The sequence below is a fragment of the Tursiops truncatus genome, chromosome 11, assembly GCF_011762595.2.
Source record: "Tursiops truncatus isolate mTurTru1 chromosome 11, mTurTru1.mat.Y, whole genome shotgun sequence".
NCBI classification, from domain to species: domain Eukaryota; kingdom Metazoa; phylum Chordata; class Mammalia; order Artiodactyla; family Delphinidae; genus Tursiops; species Tursiops truncatus.
Genome location: NC_047044.1, coordinates 89,733,601 through 89,754,838, shown reverse-complemented (window position 1 = coordinate 89,754,838; position 21,238 = coordinate 89,733,601). Strand labels below are relative to the sequence as shown.

General features: G+C 39.6%; 1 protein-coding gene across 1 annotated transcript in view; it reads right to left on the bottom strand.

The window, feature by feature from the left end:
• SLC15A5 (solute carrier family 15 member 5) overlaps window positions 1–8,890 on the bottom strand; it is a 90,105-nt gene extending 81,215 nt beyond the window's left edge. Inside the window, 2 exon segments of the mRNA XM_019937020.2 lie at window positions 8,492–8,763; window positions 8,765–8,890. Coding sequence (XP_019792579.2) covers window positions 8,492–8,763; window positions 8,765–8,850 — 358 coding nt within the window. The 5' untranslated portion in view covers window positions 8,851–8,890.
• Between the last annotated feature and the right edge of the window lie 12,348 nt (window positions 8,891–21,238).

Here is a 21,238-nt window from a genome sequence, read left to right as displayed (position 1 = left end):
CTTGGAAAAACTTTGCGATGACAGAGGACAGATTTTTTTTTTAATTCTGATTTTTCAAAAAAAAAGAAAAAGAAACACGTTTGTTGAGGCTAAGTGACCCAATGTTACGGAGTAACCCAGTTGTGATCTCCCTGTTCTTGAAATTCCTGTTATCACAGGATCAAATCAATTTTTGGGGGGTGGGTCAATTTGATTAGGGAAAAATGGCTTCTCCATGTTAGTTTTCAACTCCGTTTTATTAACTTGGCATTCACACTTTTTGGTATAAATTTTTATATAGTCATTTTACGTGGTTAGTTTTCTCCATTAGACTATAAGGGTATTAAAGGCAAAAATTGGGCCTAATGTTTCCATCTCCCATACAGTGGCTTTTGCAATGTGAAGAATGCATGCCCTTAATAGTTGTTTGGTAACAGATTGATTTACCATGAGGGTGGGCCCTTTACTGAGTTTGAAATGTTTCCTGTTAAGGTGAGCCAGATGTGCAGCTAACTTCTCCCTCTCTCTCTCTGCCACTCAGTCTTTATCTCTGGAAGTGTCACGTGAGGCCTGGCTAGGCTAAGGTTACCCAAAGAGGATGGACAGAGAACTGCTTCTTGCAGCAGCCATCTATTTAAAGACAAATTCTTTTAGTGGTAACTTTGTGTAAATTTGAAAGGCACTTTACTTCCATCTTTTGAAAAATGTCATAATACACTGATTGCAGTAGGTCAAAACTTTATTTCTATCTACTGTAAAATTGATGTAATAAAAATACAAGTCATTGACATATAAGATAAAAAGATTCCTTGTTGATGTGTGCTATTGTGCAGTGCACAGTCCGCACACCTGTACTTGGTAGCTCTGTATAAAGCACCATGATGTGTCATATCTCTTCCTAGGTAGTGGGGGTCTGCTGGTTCCTCCCATCAGGAGCGAATGCATCCATCGGAGAAGGCACACATGCAGGTGGACAATTATAATGGGGCAAATGCAATCACTTGGGTATGATCAGAGCGTGGCTGAGCACAGAGGAGCTAGCAACGAACACTACGTGAATCTTTTTTTTTTTTAACATCTTTATTGGAGTATAATTGCTTTCCAATGGTGTGTTAGTTTCTGCTTTATAACAAAGTGAATCAGTTATACATATACATATGTTCCCATATCTCTTCCCTCTTGCGTCTCCCTCCCTCCCACCCTCCCTATCCCACCCCTCCAGGCGGTCACAAAGCACCGAGCTGATCTCCCTGTGCTATGCGGCTGCTTCCCACTAGTTATCTACCTTATGTTTGGTAGTGTATATATGTCCATGCCTCTCTCTCTCTTTGTCACAGCTTACCCTTCCCCCTCCCCATATCCACAAGTCCATTCTCTAGTAGGTCTGTGTCTTTATTCCTGTCTTACCCCTAGGTTCTTCATGACATTTTTTTTTCTTAAATTCCATATATATGTGTTAGCATACGGTATTCATCTTTCTCTTTCTGACTTACTTCACTCTGTATGACAGACTCTAGATATATCCACCTCATTACAAATAGCTCAATTTCATTTCTTTTTATGGCTGAGTAATATTCCATTGTATATATGGGCCACATCTTCTTTATCCATTCATCCGATGATGGGCACTTAGGTTGTTTCCATCTCCGGGCTATTGTAAATAGAGCTGCAATGAACATTTTGGTACATGACTCTTTTTGAATTATGGTTTTCTCAGGGTATATGCCCAGTAGTGGGATTGCTGGGTCATATGGTAGTTCTATTTGTAGTTTTTTAAGGAACCTCCATACTGTTCTCCACAGTGGCTGTATCAATTTACATTCCCACCAGCAGTGCAAGAGGGTTCCCTTTTCTCCACACCCTCTCCAGCATTTATTGTTTCTAGATTTTTTGATGAGGGCCATTCTGACTGGTGTGAGATGATATCTCATTGTAGTTTTGATTTGCATTTCCCTAATGATGTTGAGCATTCTTTCATGTGTTTGTTGGCAGTCTGTATATCTTCTTTGGAGAAATGTCTATTTAGGTCTTCTGCCCATTTTTGGATTGGGTTGCTTGGTTTTTTGTTATTGAGCTGCATGAGCTGCTTATAAATTTTGGAGATTAATCCTTTGTCAGTTGCTTCATTTGCAAATATTTTCTCCCATTCTGAGGGTTGTCTTTTGGTCTTCTTTATGGTTTCCTTTGCTGTGCAAAAGCTTTGAAGTTTCATTAGGTCCCATTTGTTTATTTTTATTTCCATTTCTCTACGAGGTGGGTCAAAAAGGATTTGGCTGTAATTTATGTCATAGAGTGTTCTGCCTGTGTTTTCCTCTAAGAGTTTGATAGTTTCTGGCCTTACATTTAGGTCTTTAATCCATTTTGAGCTTATTTTTGTGTATGGTGTTAGGGAGTGATCTAATCTCATACTTTTATATGTACCTGTCCAGTTTTCCCAGCACCACTTATTGAAGAGGCTGTCCTTTCTCCACTGTACATTCCTGCCTCCTTTATCAAAGATAAGGTGACCATATGTGCGTGGGTTTATCTCTGGGCTTTCTATCCTGTTCCATTGATCTATCTTTCTGTTTTTGTGCCAGTACCATACTGTCTTGATTACTGTAGCTTTGTAGTATAGTCTGAAGTCAAGGAGCCTGATTCCTCCAGCTCCGTTTTTCATTCTCAAGATTGCTTTGGCTATTCAGGGTCTTTTGTGTTTCCATACAAATTGTGAAAGTTTTTGTTCTAGTTCTGTGAAAAATGCCAGTGGTAGTTTGATAGGGATAGCATTGAATCTGTAGATTGCTTTGGGTAGTAGAGTCATTTTCACAATGTTGATTCTTCCAATCCAAGAACATGGTATATCTCTCCATCTATTTGTATCATCTTTAATTTCTTTCATCAGTGTCATAGTTTTCTACATACAGGTCTTTTGTCTCCTTAGGTAGGTTTCTTCTTAGGTATTTTATTCTTTTTGTCGCCATGGTAAATGGGAGTGTTTCCTTAATTTCTCTTTCATATTTTTCATCATTAGTGTATAGGAATGCAAGAGATTTCTGTGCATTAATTTTGTATCCTGCTACTTTACCAAATTCATTGATTAGCTCTAGTAGTTTTCTGGTAGCATCTTTAGGATTCTCTATGTATAGTATCATGTCATCTGCAAACAGTGACAGCTTTACTTCTTCTTTTCCGATTTGGATACCTTTTACTTCCTTTTCTTCTCTGATTGCTGTGGCTAAAACTTCCAAAACTATGTTGAATAAGAGTGGTGACAGTGGGCAACCTTGTGTTTTTCCTTATCTTAGTGGAAATGCGTTCAGTTTTTCACCATTGAGGACAATGTTGGCTGTGGGTTTGTCATATATGGCCTTTATTATGTTGAAGGAAAGTTCCCTCTATGCCTACTTTCTACAGGGTTTTTATCATAAATGCGTGTTGAATTTTGTCGAAAGCTTTCTCTGCATCTATTGAGATGATCATATGGTTTTTCTCCTTCAATTTGTTAATATGGTGTATCACATTGATTGATTTGCATATATTGAAGAATCCTTGCATTCCTGGAATAAACCCCACTTGGTCATGGTGTATGATCTGTTTAATGTGCTGTTGGATTCTGCTTGCTAGTATTTTGTTGAGGATTTTTGCATCTATGTTCATCAGTGATATTGGCCTGTAGTTTTCTTTCTTTGTGACATCCTTGTCTGGTTTTGGTATCAGGGTGATGGTGGCCTCGTAGAATTAGTTTGGGAGTGTTCCTCCCTCTGCTATATTTTGGAAGAGTTTGAGAAGGATAGGTGTTAACTCTTCTCTAAATGTTTGATAGAATTCGCCTGTGAAGCCATGTGGTCCTGGGCTTTTGTTTGTTGGAAGATTTTTAATCACAGTTTCAATTTCAGTGCTTCTGATTGGCCTGTTCATATTTTCTATTTCTTCCTGATTCAGTCTTGGCAGGTTGTGCATTTCTAAGAATTTGTCCATTTCTTCCAGATTGTCCATTTTATTGGCATTTCATTCTTTTTTCTTTATTCTGCTCTGCAGTAGTTATTTCCACTATTTTATCTTCCAGGTCACTTATCCGTTCTTCTGCCTCAGTTACTCTGCTATTGATCCCATCTAGAGTACTTTTAATTTCATTTATTGTGTTGTTCATCGTTGTTTGTTTCATCTTTAGTTCTTCTAGGTCCTTGTGAAATATTTCTTGCATTTTGTCTATTCTATTTCCAAGATTTTGGATCATCTTTACTATTATTATTCTGAATTCTTTTTCAGGTAGACTGCCTATTTCCTCTTCATTTGTTAGGTCTGGTGGGTTTTTATCTTGCTCCTTCATCTGCTGTTTTTCTGTCATCTCATTTTGCTTATCTTACTGTGTTTGGGGTCTCCTTTTTGCAGGCTGCAGGTTCGTAGTTCCTGTTGTTTTTGGTGTCTGTCCCCAGTGGCTAAGGTTGGTTCAGTGGGTTGTGTAGGCTTCCTGGTGGAGGGGACTAGTGCCTGTGTTCTGGTGGATGAGGCTGGATCTTGTCTTTCTGGTGGGCAGGTCCACGTCTGGTGGTGTGTTTTGGGGTGTCTGTGGACTTGTTATGATTTTAGGCAGCCTCTCTGCCAATGGGTGGGGTTGTGTTCCTGTCTTGCTAGTTGTTTGGCATAGGATGTCCAGCACTGTAGCTTGCTGGTCATTGAGTGAAGCTGGGTGCTGGTGTTGAGATGGAGATCTCTGGGAGATTTTCACCATTTGATATTATGTGGAGCTGGGAGGTCTCTTGTGGACCAGTGTCCTGAAGTTGGCTCTCCCTCCTCAGAGGCACAGCACTGACTCCTGGCTGCTGCACCAAGAGCCTTTCATCTACACGGCTCAGAATAAAAGGGAGAAAAAGTAGAAAGAATGAATTAGTAGAAGGAGAAAGAAAGAAAGAAAAAAAGAAAGAAAGGAAGGAAGGAAGGAAGGAAGGAAGGAGGAAGGAAGGAGGGAAGGAAGGAAAAAAGAAAGGAGAAAAGTAAAATAAAGTAATATAAAATATAATAAAGTTATTAAAATAAAAAAATAATTATTAAGAGAAAAAAATTTAAAAAACGGACGAATAGAACCCTAGGACAAATGGTAGAAGCAAAGCTATACAGACAAAATCACACACAGAAGCATACACATACACACTCACAAAAAGAGGAAAAGGGGAAAAAATAATAAATCTTGTTCTCAAGTCCACCTCCTTAATTTGGGATGATTCGTTGTCTATTCATGTATTCCACAGATGCAGGGTACATCAAGTTGATTGTGGCGCTTTAATCCGCTGCTCCTGAAGCTGCTGGGAGAGATTTCCCTTTCTCTTCTTTGTTCGTACAGCTCCCAGGGGCTCAGCTTTGGATTTGGCTCCGCCTCTGCGTGTAGGTCGCCGGAGGGCGTCTGTTCTTCGCTCAGACAGGACGGGGTTAAAGGCGCAGCTGCTTCGGGGGCTCTGGCTCAATCAGGCCGGGGGGAGGGAGGAGCACGGAGGGCGGGGCGAGCCTGCGGCGGCAGAGGCCTGCATGACGTTGCACCAGCCTGAGGCGCGCTGTGCGTTCTCCTGGGGGAGTTGACCCTGGATCCCGGGACCCTGGCAGTGGCGGGCTGCACAGGCTCCCCAGAAGGGGGTTGTGGATAGTGACCTGTGCTCGCACACAGGCTTTTTTGTGGCGGCAGCAGCAGCCTTAGCGTCTCATGCCCGTCTCTGGGGTCCGCGCTTTTAGCCACGGCTCGCGCCCGTCTCTGGAGCTCCTTTAAGCAGCGCTCTTAATCTCCTCTCCTCGAGCACCAGGAAACAAAGAGGGAAGAAAAAGTCTCTTGCTTCTTCGGCAGCTCCAGACTTTTCCCCGGACTCCCTCCCGGCTAGCCGTGGCGCACTAACCCCCTGCAGGCTGTGTTCACACCGCCAACCCCAGGCCTCTCCCTGGGATCCGACCGAAGCCCGAGCCTCAGCTCCCAGCCCCGCTCGCCCCGGCGGGTGAGCAGACAAGCCTCTCGGCCTGGTGAGTGCCTGTCGGCCCTGATTCTCTGTGCGGGAATCTCTCCGCTTTGCCCTCCGCACCCCTGTTGCTGTGCTGTCCTCCGCGGCTCCGAAGCTTCCCCCTCCGCCACCCGCAGCCTCCGCCCGCGAAGGGGCTTCCTAGTGTGTGGAAATCTTTCCTCCTTCACAGCTCCCTCCCGCTGGTGCAGGTCCCGTCCCTATCCTTTTGTCTCTGTTTTTTCTTTTTTCTTTTGCCCTACCCAGGTACATGGGGGGGTTCTTGACTTTTGGGAGGTCTGAGGTCTTCTGCCAGCGTTCAGTAGGTGTTCTGTAGGAGTAGTTCCACGTGTAGATGTATTTCTGGTGTATCTGTGGGGGGGGAAGGTGACCTCCGCGTCTTACTCTTCCGCCATCTTCCCGGAAGCCTCCCACTACATGAATCTTGAAGGAAGGGCCAGGAGTTTTCATGTCTCGGATATGGGATGGAAAGGTAAAGGAAAATGACAATTTCAGGCAGAGAAAAGAGCAGATGTAACATTAGGAAAGTAGGGAAGCCCGTGAGGAGAAGTTCCGCCTGATTGGGGTCGTGTACTGAGACAGAAGTTTGGAGAGGTAAATTTGGGACAGGTTCTAAAGGTTCTTATAAACTAAATTGGCTTTTACATTTTAGAAATAGAGCCAATGTATAGATTTATTCTTTTAGGAAGTCAGTGTTTTTTGGTAGAAACAGCATTGGGGTCACACTGATGACTGACAGCCAGTAAGCAGGCCACTGTAATAGTCAAGAAGATGAAGGCTGCATTTTTGAGCTAAGGTTGTAGCAATACAGACAGAAGACACATTTTTGATGGAACCTCTGATACTTAGTGACTGGTTGGAATTTTATGACATCCATGAGTGGGGGACACCAGGAAACAACTTTGAGTAGGAAACTGAATGGTCGTGGAATTGACTTGCCTTCTGTTTGCCAAATTCTAAGTTGGGACTTCAGTCCTAGTCTGATGACTTACACAGGAATTTAGACTGATGGCAATCACCATGTTAAACAAGAAGTTACCTAATGCCACTGACATGACCTGTTACCAAGTGAAGAAGAGTAAATCATGCTTAAATGTCTCCTCATCAGAAAACATTCCCTGACACAGAAGAGCCACCTTGTCACTCTCTAGTCCATCCTGTCCCCTTCCCCAGCTTTTTTTTCATCATCACACATTACCATCCAACATAATAGCTATTTATTACTTGATTTTCCCTCTCCCCACATCAGAAAGTCAACTTCATAAGAAAAGAGACTGCTTTCTTCTCTGTTGGGTTCCAGATCCTGGAACAATGTCTAGCACAGAGTAGTCAATGAGAAACACTTATGGAATGGTGAACAAATATTTGCCATGCAGTGACTTAGTTTTTATTTCATGGAACTGAAACAATGAAGAAGCTTACAAGTTTGAATCACGCTCTGATCGATTCAGTGAATGGTACTTTACCGTCTGATTGGAATTGTGTGTAGGTTGAGTAGCTGATACCCATCACTTCCTCATTCACCTCCCCTGTCCCCCAAAACTGCGTTTCTGCTGCACTGGTCAGTTTTGATGAACTGCCTACCTAAGTTCCTCAGTTCAGAACTTGGAGTTAATTTCTGTCCTTCCGTCATATTTGTGACCTTACATAGTTGACGAGTTTTTACGGTTTTTTCTTTCCTGGATTGACACTTCTCCATCACCTAGACCAACATCCTGAGATTTTCTGTTCTGTCTCTAACCTCTCACTGTGATTGTCAGTCCTGTTTATTGAAGCATTTCACAAATGTGTTCATATCTTCAGTAACTCCTTCTTATCTAGAAGAGCAACCTGAACTTCCCAGCCTAAATTTCTAGACTGTTCATCAACTTGATCTCTATTTCATATCAGACAAATTTGATATTTCCCCAACATTGCTTGCAATCACGTCACTCCCAAACTTTTGTAGATCTGTTTCTTTTTTGTTATGTAAAGAAGCACAGTGTAGCGTTAAATTCATTCATTTTTTAGCATGTAGCCATACTTCATAATATGGAAATCATGTCTTCAAGTGCAATCTTAATTATTATATGACTAATTAAAAGACCACCTTTTGATGAAAACGTTTCTACATGTACTTCAAAACAACTTTTTAGCACACTTCACTTTAGTTGTGAAGCAAATGAACTTCATATTTCACATAGAATTTGTCACAAATTTTGGCTTGTGGTAGGAAGGGGGGAAAGGAGAGAATTCTGCAGAGTATAGAAAACAGACATTTAAAGAGATAATTATTATAAAATATAATCAGTGCAATGATAAAAGTATCAAAGCATCCTCTAACACACACACACACACACACACACACACACACACACACACTTAGTAGTATCCCTCAAATAATACAGAGAATAAACTAAATTGAAGCAACATTCTTAGCTCATTTATTACATCTTATGCTAAAACAAAGTGGGTATAGCATAAATCAAATGTTCTAATAAAAATCCACTAAAATAAGTTGTAAAACAATCCAGTCAGAAGTGGACACTCACCTAGAAAATGCAGAAATAAGCAAACCTGTACCAGTTTGTTTCTTCCTAGACATACATCAGCAAGCCATCCTGCAAACACCGGGGTAAGGATTGACGTTCCAATAAAACACAAGTTCAAAATGGCGGCCTGGTAATTGTGATAGCCAAGCTTGACGGTGCAAAAGGGGATCATATTGCAGACGACTTCAAAGAAAGTGAACCTCTCACACAGCTCCACCAGAAGCAAACAGATTCCAACTTGAAATTTTTTCAGAGTATGATGAAGACAAATAACCAATATGTCTTATAGTTTTCTCCTTCTCAATTCTGTGATTTAAGGGTACTTTCTCATCGGTGTTTTTAAAGCCTGTAACAGACATGACTACCCTCCTTGAAGACTACTTATGCTAGTGGTTTGAACTTGGTGATTTTTCCCCCACTCCTCTAATGAAAAAATAAATAAGATCTTTGCTTTGAATTTCACAACTCCATGCTAAGTTTCATACGTTTTTTTTGCACATTAGTGTTGTTCATTTTGCTGATCGAAGAGCACAAGAAAAGAGACATGAGTATTTAAACCATGGTAGCTCAGTATAGCCAAATCTGATTTGTTCGTCTAATTACTTAGAGGCTAAATTAGGCTCTTCCTGCAAATTTATATTGAATTACATGAATCCAGTTGAATACGTGTGGAAACTCATCTGCCTCACACTGATAAAGTTTAAATACAGAGGCAGAAGAAGCAGTTTTTCAGGAGAATTTGAGCACTAGATCAAGAAATAATTTGAGTCTAATAATTTCTGATACTTTAATTAAACAAGCCAGAACAGTACCAAGAGATAAAGCGCGAAAGGAAATCTGTTTTGAGGGGGCAGGATATCTTATCATTATTACATTTCTTGTTATTTTTGGTTGGAATTCTGATAAGAAAGCTAATTAGGTAACAGAAGTGCTAGTACATTTAGGTAACAAGCAGAGTTTGCAAGAAAGTAATTTAAGTGCACTAATGAAAAGAGAAAATATTAAACAAAACCCCTCTTCCTTTAAGTTGACCCCAGGCTTGTAGAACAGCCTCTCGGAGGAAATCAGAGTGAAAGGCACTATTTGACTCATTATTACTCAGCAACAGGGGTACAGCAACTATCCTACACATGCTTTGGGGAATATTGGATCAGGTATCACCCTGACCCTTCAGCTGGGTGAATGGATGTTAACATTCTGTTTCGGAAAGCAGAAGAGCACAAATTAAGCTGAAAAAGCAGCCGTATGATAATTCATTCTTTTTTATGACTGACTAATTTCCATTGTGTATATATTATATATAGCACATCTTCTTTATCCATTCATCTGTCGATGGACACTTAGGTTGCTTCCGTGTCTTGTCTATTGTAAATAGTGCTTCCATGAACATTGGGATGCAGGTATCTTTTCAAATAGGGTTTTTGTCATTTCTGAACATACACCAAGGAGTGGGGTTGCTGGATCATATGGTAACTCTATTTTACTTTTTTAAGGAACCCATATTGTTTTCCATAGTGGCTGCACCAATTTTCATTCCCACCAACAGTGTAGCAGTTCCTTTTCCTCATACCCTCTCCAGCATTTAATATTTGTAGACTTTTTGGTGATGGTCATTCTGACCAGTGTGAGGTGATAGCTCATTGTAGTTTTGATTTGCAGTTCTCTAATAATTAGCAGTGTTGAACATCTTTTCATGTGCGTTTTGGCTATCTGTATGTCTTCTTTGGGAAAATGTCTATTTAGATCTTCTGCCCAAGTCAGAGAAAGACAATTGTATGATATCACTTATATGTGGAATCTAAAAAAATAATACAAATGAATTTATTCACAAAACAGAAATACACTCACATAGGAACAAACTTATGGTTACCAAAGGGGAAATAAGAGATAAATTTACCAAAGGGATAAATTAGGAGCTTAGGACTAACAGATACACACGACTATATATAAAATAAACAACAAGGTTTTACTGTATAGCACAGCTATATTCAATAACTTGTAATAACCTATAATAGAAAAGAATCTGTAAAAATACATATGTATAACTGAATAACTTTGCTGTACACCTGAAACACAATATTATAAAAATATATATACTAAAATTTAAAAAAAAAAGGAGCCGTAAAAGGGAACATTTTAACAGTTAGGGGTTTAGCAGCAAGGACATAGGAAGACAAGGGAATGGAATTATTGGGTCAAAGTCATAATAATTCAAAACATAGGGGGTGAGTATAGGAATGTTATTTTCATGTTGGAGTCGAAAGCAAAAGACTGATAAAAGCTTTTGATGCTAATTCTTATCTTTAACCTGAGAGATTGGGTGCAAAACACTTTGTGTTGACCTCTTCTAAGAGTCTCGTAATGGCGGCTATTTTCATCCACTCAGCATCACTTCTCCCCCCTTTGGTAACAATGCCCTGTTTTTCCTTTTTATAGAGTGATCATGCAATTTATTATCGAAACTTGGACACGTTTGTGAGTGAAAGTGATGCTACTTATAGTTATTCCTAAAAAACAGATACACACTGGGATTGTCTAGGGCAAACCCCAGCCTGTAGCCATCCTACCTTTGGGGAATGACATCCATCTATACTTGAGATTTCGGTGGGGCTTTCTCCTGGCCAAGGGGATCAGCACATGGTCTAAGATAGTACTTTTGCTGTTTCTCCACAGGCATTTTTATCATAAGTGGAATGACAAGATTAGAAATGGTAGAAGCTGAGTCAGGTGGCCTTACCAAAAAGGGATTGCCCACGTGGCCCTGATGGAGAACTCAGCGCCACCATGGTCCTTATCCTTTAAGGAGACATGATTAGTTTTTCCTTCTATAAAGGACTCAATTTCCAATCAATTTTGGTTTAACTTATCCCCATTAGGTTTCTGTGACTTACAAAGAGTCTTCAGTGATACTTTGTTTTTATTTGCTGCAAATGGAAGGGAAAGTTGGTCCCCAGCCACTGGCTGATATATTTAGCCAGTATCTGACAAAGGTCTCTTGGAGTGTGATTTCCCAGGCAGGGCAGCACCGCCTCTTCCCGGGGCCTGGTGATGATTGTGTTTGACTTCTGTGCATCCTTGCCCAAGAACATGACACACATGGTGGGGACCTGTCGTGCGAGGGTGGTTATTCAGGGACAGCAACAGTATTTGCTGAGTAGTGTTGAAACAACAGCAAAGCACCTCTTTCTTATTGGTATTTCTCAATACCAAGCTCAGAATGAGCTTAAAGGACAAGTTCCAACTTCACTTGAGAAGGATATACTTGGCAGGATTCACTTGGCAGGATATACTGCATACCATCTTCATCAACACACATGAGCCCTTAAGTGAGAACTTAGGCATACTTTAGCTTTATGCAACCCTATCCTACCCCCATCACCCTCGGGCTTGTTCTCTGCCCCTCCCACTCCGTGCCACCCTTAATAAAGTGATATTTTTCCTCCATTATAGAAACAGGTATGCACATTAGATACAATTTGGAAAATGTCTCAAAATAGAAGAAAAAAACAAACAGTGAATGTTTTTGAAGCATTTCTTTTGATGTTGTCCCCTCATGGCTAGTTTTTATTAGTAGGCTTTAAATATTTAAATTGTATAAAATTACTGTATGTTTTCTACCCCTTTTGTAAGTAATGTTATAAGCACTTTAACATGCCATTGTGAACTTTTTATAAACATGAATTTTTGTGGTTGCGTTAATAGATAGATACATGGCTCACTTAACTCTTCCTCCATTTTGGGTTAGTTACATTTGTCTCAGATCAGTTATAAGTCAGTCTTTCTTTAACTTTGGACCATGAAACCACATTTAAAAGAAAAGACAGCTTTATCAGCAATACTTTAATGAATATTTGTGCTTAAAGCTTCCCATTCCCGGATTATATCTTTAGGCTGGTTTTTCAGAAACAATATTACTGGGTTAAAGTGTGGGAAAGTTTTTAGACATCTTGATATATAATGTCAAATTACAATGCAAATTTCAGGCATTTTTTAAAATTAAAAAGCCTGTATTATTTTTGGAATGTAAAAACTATACTTATCACTAGAATTTTTCATTGGAAAGACAAAAGTCATGTCAACATGTGGGGTAATATTGTTGACCATACTTGTAGGTATTGAAATATGTATCTTATTTATTAGAAAAAATTAGTCAGAAGCTTATTTGATGACCTAATGACTACCCATGATTTTTACTGAGCACCCAGAACCTGAATGCTTCTGCTCCCATAAGGGTTGCATTGGGAACATACCAGAAATGTAAGCCCTGCTTTTTTTTTTTTTTTTTTTGCGGTACGCGGGCCTCTCACTGTTGTGGCCTCTCCCGTTGCGGAGCACAGGCTCTGGACACGCAGGCTCAGCGGCCATGGCTCACGGGCCTAGCCGCTCCGCGGCATGTGGGATCTTCCCAGACCGGGGCACGAATCCGTGTCCCCTGCATCGGCAGGCGGACTCTCAACCGCTGCGCCACCAGGGAAGCCCAAGCCCTACTTTTAAGGAGGCTCTTTTTAACAATGTAGGATTAAAAAGCATTTCTATAAAATATATCCAAGTTGATTATGAATTTTGAGAAAACTGTAGTGTCTTCCAAAATGATTTTACAGCGTGTTGCAGTAATACTTTCACATTTTATGTGTACTTACAGGATAATTTTCATAGGTCCTCTAAACACTTAATAAATGTTTTTTTTTTTTTTAGATAATGTTTTTCAAATAAATTTATTTATTTATTTTGGCTGCATTGGGTCTTCGTTGCTGTGCATGGGCTTTCTCTCTAGTTGCAGAGAGCGGTGGCTACTCTTCGTTGCGGTGCGCGGGCTTCTCACTGCGGTGGCTTCTCTTGTGGCGGAGCACGGGCTCTAGGGAGACGGGCTTCAGTAGTTACGGTTCGTGGGCTCTAGAGTGCAGGCTCATTAGTTGTGGCGCACGGGCTTAGTTGCTCCGTGGTATGTGGGATCCTGGACGAGGGCTCAAACCCGTGTCCCTGCATTGGCAGGCGGATTCTTAACCACTGCGCCACCAGGGAAGTCCCTTAATAAGTGTTTTTAAGGGAAGATTTTTCTAGCTCAATAATTCTCCGTAAATGTTATGCACAAAGGTCAGTGGAAGATATTTGTTCTTTTAGACCTATCGATTCCATTTAATTCCATTGACTATGAGGTTTCGTAGCTGATTTGAAAACAATGTCAAGAACATGGGGATTGGTCTTACTATAATTTAACTATTAAAAACTGTGCATCAAAGACTTGTTGGAGAGCAATTTGTGCTTCGTCATCTGGTTGTAAAGTGGAACTGGAAATGTACACGTTGGACTATGGACTCGTTTTGGGAAACGACATTCTCTGTGTTAACCCCTACTCCTCTATTATAAAGAGGCTCCGGCGGTTGTATAGTATCTATACCTCGATCCTTCTGTCAAGTGTGGAGGAGATTTACTTCCGCCCCCCACAGATCATAGCTCATACAGTCCCAAGAACATAGAAAATGTACCATCATTCTCCTTTCTCTGAGGATAACTAAGAATGAAGGCCATTGCACTCCTAAGGGGTTTTTCCTCTACTGTGCGATGATTATTATGAATCTTGCTGTTGCGTTGAAGTCTACCTAGAAGGTGTATTTGTATAAAGTAAGTAAGGTGGGAATGAGTTATAGCATGTACACTGTAATAGTTAATCTTCTGTGCCAACTTGGTTGAGCCACTATACCCAGATATTTGGTCAAACATTATTCTGGATGTTTGTGTGACGATGTTTTTGGATGTGATTTATTAATACATTTAAATCAGTAACTTTGCGTAAAGCAGCTTGCTTCATCCAATCAACTGAAGACCTGAGTAGAGCAAAAGGCTAATTCCCCCGGAGGAAGGAGAATTCTCTAGCAGATTGCCTTTGAACTTCACCTGCAGCATCGGCTCTTCCAGATTTTCCAGCAGACTACCTATGGACTCGAACTCTAAATCTTTTCTGAGTCTCCAGCCCGCCAGCCCCCTCGATCAGATTTTAGACCCAACAGATCTCCCTAATCATGTGAGCCAATTCCTTAAAATGAGACTCTTACTATATATTTGCACTTCCTATTGGTTCTCTTTCTCTGGAGAATCCTGACTTCTACAGACACCACCCATAGTGCCCCTGTTTTTCTTCCTGCTTTGACCAAAAACGAAAGAGAAAGACAAGCTTAAGAATAGGGAATCGATAGCTCTCAGTTCTGTATGTTTAACTGAGACATTCTCCTGGGTTCCTGGTAAATGCGTGGACCTCTCCATCTAGATTTCTACTGAAAAGGCAAACTCGTCACATTCTAAGCTTAACTCATTATCTTCTTTCCAGGTCCTTGGTCTCTTGCTCGACTTTCTAGTTCATGACTCAAATATTCAAACTAGACTATGTCTTCGACTCTTTATTTCTTCCTTATCTACCTTTTCCCAGAAAGTTTTTATTGAGTACCTACCATGTGGCAGGTACTATCCTCGACTTTGGGGGCAGGGAGTGCTGTCAATCCAACCTGTTAAATATTTCACAAATCCTTGTTTTTCCTTCACCATTTCTGATTTATGTTAGCTTGAGCTCTTAACCTTTCTCCTTGCACCACTGCTCCAACATTGCCTCCTTCTACGTCAAACCTCAGTCATTTGTACATCACTGTCATCAGTTTGTGTACTCTCTTGCCCCTCTGACTGTCCTGAGTTTTGCCATATTGATACTAATTACTTAATAGTCATTTAAAATGATTTACTTTCAAAAATAAAGTAAGCCCATTTAACAAGGAAATTTAAAATGATTACCGTAAATGGAATCACTTGCCATAAATAGAAGGTAAAAGTAAATATTATAATGCTAATTAAAAATAACAGTTAACATTTATTAAGTGCTTTTTGGGTCATGCTCTGTTCTAAGCATTCATTCACTCACCTTTGAAACCATCTTAGGCGGTAAATACTATTTTTATGAAACCTCTATTATAGTAATGGAAACTAAGGCACAGAATGTAAATAACTTATTCAAGATAATTAATATATAGGAGAGCAGGGACTTGAACCTATGTGACCTGACTCCAGAGCCTACAGTCATAAGATGCTTTTTCTTTTATGTGATAAAAAACGATTGGGATATAATGCATAAGCAACCACTTTTCACAGGATTCCATGTTATTTAACGCTCAATCGACATATCACCTAAAATCATTTCCAATTCCAAGATATTGGAAAACACTCCTGTATTTAAATCTCCATAAAGGCCCTGGAGATTTTTTTTAATCTGAATTTGATCTTCTGCTTAAGGTTTGAGAACAACTCCTTTAGACTATGGAATCACATTACAAATTCTTTCCCGGCACATAGAGCCCTTTATGATCAAGTTCCTGACTTGTAACAAGAATCTCCCCTTGCAGTTCTGCCACGGAGCTGGATCCCATACTCACAGTTGCACAGCTATGGTGTGCTCTTTTATCTCTTCATTCTTTTTCACATGCTATTTCTTTTGCCTGGAATACTTTCATTTTCCATTCACTCAGGGAACCTCTTCATTTTTTAAACTCCAGCATAAGTATCACACTCTCAGTAAAAGTTCTTTTGATTCTCTGGCCATCATTAAAATGTCTACAAATAACAAATGCTGGAGAGGGTGTGGAGAAAAGGGAACCCTGCTACACTGCTGGTGGGAATGTAAATTAGTGCAGCCACTGTGGAGAACAGTATGGAGGTTTCTTTAAAAACTAAAAATAGAACTACCATATGATCCAGCAGTCTCACTCCTGGGCAGAAAAAATACATATCCAGACAAAATTCTAATATGAAAAGATACATGCACCCCAATGTTCATAGCAGCACTGTTTACAGTAGCCAAGATATGGAAATAAACTAAATGTCCATTTACAGACAGATGAATAAAGATGTGGTATATATATACAATGGAATACTACTCAGCCATAAAAAAGAATGTAATAATGCCATTTGCAGCAACATGGATGGACCTAGAGATGATCATACTAAGTGAAGTTAAGTCAGAAAGAGAAAGACAAATACCATATGATATCACTCATATGTGGAATCTAAAATATGATAGAAATGAATTTATTTACAAAACAGAAACAGACTCATAGACATAGAAAACAAATTTATGGTTACCAAAGGGAAAAGGGGGAGGGGTAAATTAGGAGTTTTGGATTAACAGACACAAACTACTATATATAAAATAGATAAACAACAAAGTCCTACTGTATAGCACAGGGAACTATATTTAATATCCTATAATAAACCATAATGGAAAAGAATATGAAAAAGAATATTTGTATGTATAACTGAATCAGTTTGCTGTATACCAGAAACTGACACAACATTGTGAATCAACTATACTGCAATAAAAACAAATTTTTCAAAGTTCTTTTGCTTCTCAAAGATAGTCTTCTCTGTGTTCTTAAGACATTGTGTACATCTCTCTTAATACATAGTTTTCAATTAGTTTGCATTTTCTTCACTGACCATGTGTTGAGAGTAGGGGCGGTTTCATGTTTATCTTTATACCCCACTGCCTAGAACAGTGCCTGGAATGTTATTTCAGTTTGTGTCTAGTGTCTGAGAGTGGCTGTGATATACCCAGACACAAATAACATTCACTCGCACAGAACTCTACAAGAAGTGTTGCTCATTTCGTTTTGTGTGTGTGTGTGTGTGGTACGCGGGCCTCTCACTGTTGTGGCCTCTCCCGTTGCGGAGCACAGGCTCCGGACGCACAGGCTCAGCAGCCATGGCTCACGGGCCTAGCCGCTCCGCGGCATGTGGGATCTTCCCGGACCGGGGCACGAACCCGTGTCGCCTGCATCGGCAGGCGGACTCTCAACCACTGTGCCACCAGGGAAGCCCTATTTTGGTTTTTTAAATAGCTGAATAGCCTTTATGTTATTTTATTTTTGTATTTGTTCCACTCGCTCCATATCCTTTTATTTTATTTTATTTAAAAAAATTTTATTGTAGTATAGTTGTTTTACAATGTTGTGTTAGTTTCTACTGTACAGAAATGTGAATCAACTATACGTATACATATATCTCCTCTTTTTTGGATTTCCTTCCCATTTAGGTCACCACAGAGCATTAAATAGAGTTCCTTGTGCTTTACAGTAAGTTCTCATTAGTTATCTACTTTATACATAGTATCAATAGTGTATATATGTCAATCCCCATCTCCCAATTTATCCCACCCCCCTGCTTTCCTCCTTGGTATCCATACATTTGTTCTCTACATCTGTGTCTCTATTCCCGCTTTGCAAATAAGATCATCTATACCATTTTTTTAGATTCCACATATATGCGTTAACATACGATATTTGTTTTTCTCTTTCTAACTTACTTCACTCTGTATGACAGTCTCTAGGTCCATCCACGTATTTTGATTTTAATGTTTTGAATCACTTCTTTTTTTATTTCTTGGAGTAAACTAAACAATTTGGCTGTTATTTTTAACACTAGATTATATCTTCACTAAAAGAAAAAAGTAAGCAGATGAATCACATACTATGTTAATCAGTGTGAAGGTAAAACTAATTTCTTGTCATTCACCTCAGTTTGGGGTTTTGCCTGCACCAATTTTAGGGAAGATATGTAGAAGGAAATCATTAACCTCTATAGTACTGGCCTTGAAAACTTAAAATGTTGATGAATGTTAAAGCACCCACTTTTAAACCAATCATTCCCTTAGAATATGAGCTTGGTCATAAACTAACAGATGTGTTTTGAAAGAATGATGGCTTAAGGAAGGCATCTTACCATAGGGTGAGGGAGGATTGGAGATGTGGGTACAGGGGTAGGACTGGTGGCCTCTAATTTTTAAAATTCATCATTTTAGATCAACTAGCACCTAATGTCAAAATTATACAATTTTAAATCCGGAAGAGGACGTTTTGGCCAAGCTCCTTGGTTTACAGTGTTTTACACCTGAAGGTCTGAGAGGTGAAGTGATTTGCCTAAGCTAACTTAACTAATTAACAGCCTGTCCTGCAATAAAATTCATGCCCCTTTGTTGCCAGTCCAATTTTATTTCTATAGCATTGTAGTTGGGTAAAAAATCTGTCTTAGAGCTCTGAAGGTTGAGTGTCTTGAAAATTAGAAATTGACCTGGACTTGTAAAGTTTATGCTTAATGAAGTCCATAATATTGTAGAAATGCTTTTAGACCCAGTTCTCCTACTAACTACACACATTTGTACAATAAACTTAACTTCTCAGGACCTCAGTTTCCTTATATGGTGACCAACGGCTTTGGATTACATGATATTTAAGGCGCTGTCTAGTTTTCTGATTCTAATTTCCCTTGCTAAAAACCCTGGAAATTTACAAGAAATATATCCTTTTCACAGTAGTAATAGAATTGCCTTTCTATAAATTTTACTTTTCATATATGTAAACTCTGCACAGGGCATAAGTAAGATTTAACTATTTTAAAAGATGCAATTACCATGGTTATAGCTAGATTTCTATCTTGGTAGTACTGTCCCTGTGGATCCAATTTGAGAGGTGGGAAGGTAAAAAGCAAAGGAAGAGCTACTTATCTCTCTCTCATTCCCTGGACCCAAGAGTTAAAAAATTATCCCTGTCCTTTCAAAATTTATGCAGGAGAAAAAACAGAAAATTTAAAACTATATAATTATAAATGGCACTTTGATTCTGATTTGTTTCTTCAAACTCTGCAAATTTTATTCTGGGGACTTTATTCAAACACATGTAATTACCTAAGCTGAGCAGTTTTTCATACTTTCAAAGCTCTTGCATTATTGCACCTGTATGACGGCTTTATAATTCAGTAGTAATTGAACAGCAATTATTTTTCATGATGCATGTACGTTTTTATATCAGATTGTTGGCAGATTTTCTTTATGACGATGTCGTGTTCACTAATGAGGAAATTAGAGCGAGTTATCTCATAGAGTGAGATGTCTTTTTCTGACTCTTTTCCTAGCTCTTGATACTGGATTTGAGAAAGTTTTTGAATTGCAAAGCAGCATATACAAATGGGAACAATGTTATCTCTGAATCCATGGAGCACAGGGGCTGTGGTGTAATATTTTATAGGGCTAGTAAGATCCTGTCTATCTTGTCCATGTGATGGACTCTGATACTAAGCTTATATATGCATCTATGTATGTATTTACATTGTAAAAATCTCAAGAGAACAAAGACCAGACCTTTTAAGCTTTTCACAGTGCTTTGCCCAATATACATCCTCAAATGACAGACTGACAACTAACCTACTCAGTAGTGTGCGTAGGAAAAGAGAGCGGAGGGTTGGCATGATTTTCCAATGAACTGAGGCCCGGAAATCAATCCATCTAGGCCATTTAAGACCAATGAAAATTCAACACTTATTAGGCACATGTTGTGTATCAGGCACTCTGCTAGAATGCTAGGGATTCAAAGATGAATAAAGTCATCTTTAATTTTCAATTTCCTCCAGCAAGTATATTATAGATATGCTTTATACATATACATATAACTATGATAAGATTACTTCCTTCATTCAAAAAATATTTATTTTATATCTGTTGTGTGCTAGAAAGCTGTAGTAAGTAGGGGGAGCCCAGAGAAAAAGACAGAGATTTGGCCTTCAAGAAATTCATAGTCTGATGGTAGAGACCAAATAAAAATACAATTAGGAAACAGTGACAGTTATTTTCATAGAAATATGCACAGGGCATCATGGAATAACAGGTGAATTGCACCTGAAGGAGATTGTACAGAAGAGACTTTCTGGAAGAGGTAATGCCTCTGTGAAATCTCGAGGTGCAAAGGGTGATCCAGGTCAAGAAGGGAGGGAAGTACATTCTGGGAAGAGGGTGGAGTGGGCCACAGCAGTCCAGCGTGAAACCAAATTGAGAGTCTGAGAACTGCAGATATTTTGATAGTACGAGGGCACAGCGTGAAGAGAAGGAGGGGTGAGAGATGAGTGAGATGGGGCAAAATCGTGGAGGGTCTTGTGTCATGATATAGAGCTTCGATTTTACGCTGAACTCAGGAGAAAGCCGTCAGAATTTCCAGCTGTGGGTTGATGGAGGCAGAACTATATTCTAAAGAGCCGCAAAGGGCATCTTTCCAGCAGCAACGGGAAGAATGCATAGGAGGCCATAGAAACCGGCTAGTAGAGGCGTGATCCGGGTGATAATGATGACAGCCTATTTATGGGTGTTTTAATGAGGGTAGAAGGCAGGGTACGGATTAGTGAGTCATGAAGGAGGAAAACATTACAAAAATTTCTGATGGATTTAAATATCTGTGCTAGGGGAGGGAAAATCAATCTTGACTCTCAGGTTTCTGGCTGGAGAAATTCCACAGTGCTATTTGCTGAGACACAGATGAGTGGAAGGGTTCTGTAGTGGGAGGGTATGTGGGAATGAAGAAGATAATGGACTAAGTTTTGATATATTGCTTTTGAGAAGCCTGAGGGACATACTGAAATAGACGTCCAGAGTATTCATATCTGAAGCGGAGGAGACAAACCTGGACCAGAGCTATAGATTAAGAGTCATGTATTTACCGAGGCTAAAAGGAACCATAAGAGTGGTTGAAGCCATTCAAGGAGGGTGGGGCGAGTAAAACAAAGGCAGAACAAGACAGGTAGAAGGATTTCAATATTTAAGTCAGAAAAAGAGTTGCTTATGTGGGAATGTAGGAAGGAAATGGGAGTGGCAGCCGGGGTGGGATTGCCCAGGAGATTTTGGAAGAACTGAAGAGTCAAATGTCAAGTTAGATAAGAAATAAACTGTAC